Raw genomic sequence first — 5,379 nt, forward strand, 5'->3', positions numbered from 1 at the left:
TAGGCAAATTATTTATTTACAAAGAAATCTGATTCAAATTTTAAAACGAGCCAAATTTGAGCGACCAAGCCAAGATTCACAGTACATAAGATATTTTGCTTTTATCTTAACAAATAGTTTATTAATGCATATACTCAGATTATCTTAACAAATAGTTTATTAATGCATATACTCAGACTCGGATGATCTATGTGGTTTGTTCAAATTTCACATTTTGTTGTCCCTAGGAAACGAGACATGAAGCTTAAGCAAATCACAAAACTATCCGAGTAATTTGTCGGGTCAGTAAACTTTTTTTTAGATTGATTTGGACGGTCTCATACTCACATTATTCACTTTCCTTATAACATAAATATCAATAACTTATGGATTTAACTTATTTAAAGCTGGTACAAAGAATAAAGATTATTCTTAAAGGACCACTTTGTTGGTTGGTTGTACGCACAAGAAGCCAAACATCATAAGTAAAGCTTTATGGTCTGCAGACCGCATGGATCGACTAAGTTTGATTCAATAGTCGACTTAAGAATGAAAATCGTGTTGGCACCATAGTTCATTCTGTGATTGTGGTACCCATTGTGAAACTAAACCAACCCATGTTTATCCAATCAAACCGACGAATATAATTGGAGTATGGTCAAAATGGCAACTCTGCCTATGACAATAAGCGTTCAAAAATTCAAAGTCCTCTGCAAAAACAGAGTCACAAGACCTAACACAAACAGCTCACCATTGTCAATCTCGTAAGAAAACCAACAATGGTGTTATTTTCGGGAATCAGTAGCTGCACGAAAACTCACACAAATAGTATCACAACACCGCTATGTGACTAGAGGTAATTTACGAGAGACAAGAGTATGCAAGAGCCTTCTCCTCAGTTAGCTCTTCGGCAGTCAAGTCTAGCTTCTTCCTCGAGAACTCATCAATTGAAAGACCTTCACACACAAAATAATTCAAGACTTATAACATGTTTGTTTGTTTTATATGACTCATATATGTTATTACTCTAATAAAAATTTCGTACCTTGAACGATAGTCCATTCTCCATTTTTGCAAGTGACCGGGAACGAGTAAATAAGCCCGGCTGGAACGTTGTAGGACCCATCAGAGTACACACCCATTGAAACCCAAGTTCCCTGTTATTTGCATCATAAGGGCAAAAAGGTCAAACAAAGCATATAAATAATGTATATATAATTTCATATATATCATTAATAAACTTGAATTTTATATACACCCAACTTTAATAAATTTTTACTTAATGACCGTTTTACCCATTTCCATTATATTTGTTTAAACCTTGTTTTTTATTTAGATTTTGATCGACATAAGCAAGCAAACCGAATCTTCGTCTCTCTTTTATTTTCTCGGCGGCAGATGATCGAACAATCGAATTTGTATGTTAGAATCAGATAATTGAACTCGGAACTATGTATACCATATTGCCATAAAAGAAAGCGAGAAAGTTAAATATCATATTTTGAGAAAACCATTGTTTTATGGGTAATAATAAATAAATAAAATTAAGTTAAACGGGTTAAAAAAAATATAATATTTTAGTTTTGGTGTATGTGAAATTGGCCCATAAATAAAACAAAGCAGGCGTTAACTCAACTAACCTCAGGAGTTCCACAGACCCAGTCACGAATGTGGTCACAAGCAGAACTTGCAGCAGAGAGTGCACTGGAAAGCTTCCTAGCCTTGATGATAGCAGCACCACGTTGTTGAACGGTGGTGATGAATCCAGATTTCAACCTAAAAGAAACAAATAACTAAATACATAAGTAAACAAAGAATTTAAGATAAAACAAAACCGAACAAAATACTTTCATACCATTCATCATCATTAACGAGCTCTGGGACACGCTTCTCCCCAGCTGGTGTGGTAACAGTCGCGTGAGTGACATCAGGGTACTGAGTTGATGAGTGGTTACCCCAGATGATGACATTTTTCACATCAGAAACTTGAACGTTAAGTTTCTCTGAGATTTGTCCGAGAGCCCTGTTATGGTCTAGCCTTGTTAAACAAGTGATGTTCTTCTCTGGGATGGACGGTGCAAACTCCTTCAAGATTAGAGCGTTGGTGTTTGCTGGATTAGCAACAACCAAAACCTGCGGGCAGATGTAAGTCAAATTAATTAGAATCATAATCACAAAATAACACAATAGTTACAGAAAACATCATAAAAGTAATATTTACCTTGCAGTTAGCAGCAGCATGCTTCTCAAGAGCGGAAGCTTGGGACTTGTAAATGGATACATTCTTTGACATGACATCCTTTCTTTCCATTCCTTCTTTCCTGGGGAAACCACCAACCATGACGGCCACATTCACACCCTTGCATGCCTCAACAGCATCGGTAGTGGCAACAACTCCTGATATATAGATTACAGTAGATTCAGTAAATGAAAGATGACTCGCAACATTAGCAACAATAAATGAATAAATGTTTTAACTAAATTAAGACCTTTAAGGAGAGGAAATGCGGCATCAACCAACTCCATTTTAACTCCATTTAAAGCCTCTGCGGCTGGTGGAATGTCGAGCATGTGCAAAATAACGGGTTGGTCAGCACCCAACATGATCCCTCTAGCAATCATGGGTACAAGGGCATATCCGATTTGCCCTGTTACAAAAACAGAGTTCAATCAGTAAGTTGTTAAAATCTCACTGTAAACCTAATGAACAACAACATTTATATGCAGCCGCATATCTATGATATTTCAAACAAGCGTATCTGTATAAGCAAACCTATTCACATCATCTACATGATACACGGTGATTTTAATCACCCAAACATATACTTAAAAATTGTCAAACTGACACTAGCTAGCTACGCTAGTTGATCAAGATGGAATGTTAAGAATATTTTGCATCGTGTGTCACATGTCTTCCATTGATATTTAATTTAGCACAACACAGTCACAAAGAGCCATAGCACAAGCTCAGATTAATTGGCAGACTAATATCACTAAACAAGTTATCCAAATCTTATCTAACCAAAATAAATCAAACTCAACACTCATATAACAAAAACCGACTGATTTTTACAAGAATTTAGTGGTCATACAGGTTATAAGCTACACCAAAAAAAAAACATAAGAGTGCATCACAGTTCACATATTTGTGTTAAAATTTAGAACATCAATAGGATGATTAAACAAAGTGAAAAATATCCACTAAAAGCCAAATTCACCTTGATCAAAATATCCAAAAGAAAAAACCACAGAGACTGTACATATATAGTCAATGGCTCATCGATTTGAATCACTAATTACACATGAATGTATCAGATCTAACTCAGCTCAACTCAATATCAAAATAGATTACACACTTACAAATAACAAATTATATAAGATACAAATAGACATGATCAGATCAGATATATTCGATCGGTAACAAGAAAAAACTCGAAACAAATCCGAACAACATTAGATCCCTCTAAAACCCTAGGCCACCTAAATCAAAATCTTCCAAAACAAAAGCCACCACACAAACTATACAGATTCCATCCACAATCGACTCATCAAACTAATCATGCATATATAGTTCAGAACTAGCTTAACTCAAACTCAAAACACTTCACAAAGTCATACGGCAGCGTACTTCAACACTAATTAATAACAAATTAGATAGGATCATAAGATACAAGTAAAACAGATCCGATCTCGAATATATTCGATCAGTAACAAGAGAATACTCAAACCTAATCTAAACAACTAGGAATGCAAACAAGTCGAGCTGCTCACGAGCTATTCAAGATCGGCTCGTAAAAAAGCTCGATCGAGCCGAGCTTGAACGAGCCTGAGCCGGCTCGTGAGCCTAAACGAGCCTGTCATTTATATATTTTCCATAAATATATATATTAATATATACATATATATTATTAATAATCATTAATTAATATATATAACTTTATGAAAAAAAAATAACTAATAACATATATTATTTTATATATAAAGTTATAATGAATAAAAAACTATATATATTATTTTTTATATATTTATAATTATTTTTTTATATTTCATCATTATAAAAAAATAATTATAAATATATAAAAAACTAATTAATAAATATTAAACGAGCCGAGCGAAACGAGCCGAGCTAGAGCCTGGTCAAGCTCGGGCTCGGCTCGGCTCGTTTGCACCCCTAAAACAGCACTTGATCCTCCAAATACTGTAAAATCAAACGCACGATTAAAACCTAAAACTAAAACCACTACTAAACCCTAGTTCTGACATAGATCGAAAACAAAAGCCACAAAACTACACAAATTCAGTCCACGTCTCCACGAATCGAGTCAAATTAAACATAAATAGTTCAGATCTCGCTTAATTCGAAGTCAAAAACAGTTCACAAAAAGTCATACACCTTTTATATATGCATACTTCAACACTTGTTAATAAATAATAGCATTCAAGTAACAACATAATACTCGAAACAAATCCGAATAGACACAGTATTAAAACCACTACTAAAACCCTAAGCATCCAAATCAAAATCCACAAAACTATACAAATTCCGTCAACGATCAAGTCAAACTAAGCATATATACTTCAGATCTAGCTTAACTCCAAGCCAAAACAGTTAACAGTTAACAATTAACATATTAATTAATAAGTTACAACTAAAACCGATCCGATTAAATGAAATGAAATAAATAAATCAGTAAGAGATCCGTAAGTAATCGATAGATATGAATGATTTGAGTTATATATATAATAATTAATTATTATTATTATTATACCTGCAGCACCGGTAACAAGAACTCGAACTGGATCCTTGGCCATTGGTTATGATGATCTGAACGAGAAGAATTGGATTTGAAATTAGCGATGAAAACGATGCTAGGGCAAGAGTAGAGTAAAGGTGTGATTTGAGCGGATATTTATGGTGATGAAGATGAGGTTATTATATGTGCTACGACGTCGTTTAGGGATAATAATGAAATCTTCTGTGTTTTTATCTGTTTGACGATATTTGGGCCACGTCAGGCTGGGCTATGGACCATACACCTGGCGCACTTGTGGACTTGTGGGCTTCACTTTGTAGTTTCTACGCTAACACCAAACTAACTGGTCCTTCATTATTTGGTGGTAAACGAGCCGGGTTGCTGGCGAGCTGCTCGAGATTGGATTGATAAAAGGCTCAAAATGAGTTAGCTCAAGCCAAGGCGATCTTAAGCTTCAATTTTTCTGTATACTAGCTGAGCTCGAGTATACAGTATTAGAAGTTTCAAATTTTATATTGCGTTTAAAATTCTCATATCAAGTTTCTTGCTCGTGAGTTTTATCTAGCTCGAGCTCGAGCCTTGTATAGGAAGACATTTAGATAAGCTTGTGTGAGTAGCTCTTTAACAAGTCGAGCTTTATCGAGTT

At 34.8% G+C, this 5,379-nt stretch overlaps 1 protein-coding gene across 1 annotated transcript; it reads right to left on the reverse strand.

The window, feature by feature from the left end:
• Positions 1–634: 634 nt before the first annotated feature.
• LOC143593818 (malate dehydrogenase-like) lies at positions 635–4,920 on the reverse strand. The gene is made up of 7 exons (XM_077073315.1): positions 4,749–4,920; positions 2,469–2,627; positions 2,201–2,376; positions 1,835–2,112; positions 1,620–1,755; positions 1,025–1,136; positions 635–935 (listed from the first exon to the last, which is right to left on the reverse strand). Exons 1-7 carry the CDS (start codon positions 4,789–4,791, stop codon positions 841–843), a joined length of 999 nt encoding a protein of 332 aa, XP_076929430.1. The 5' UTR covers positions 4,792–4,920; the 3' UTR covers positions 635–840.
• Positions 4,921–5,379: the final 459 nt, after the last annotated feature.

This window comes from Bidens hawaiensis, unplaced genomic scaffold, assembly GCF_021521415.1.
Source record: "Bidens hawaiensis isolate Kalapana, Puna unplaced genomic scaffold, B.hawaiensis_p1.1 tig00042834_1, whole genome shotgun sequence".
NCBI classification, from domain to species: domain Eukaryota; kingdom Viridiplantae; phylum Streptophyta; class Magnoliopsida; order Asterales; family Asteraceae; genus Bidens; species Bidens hawaiensis.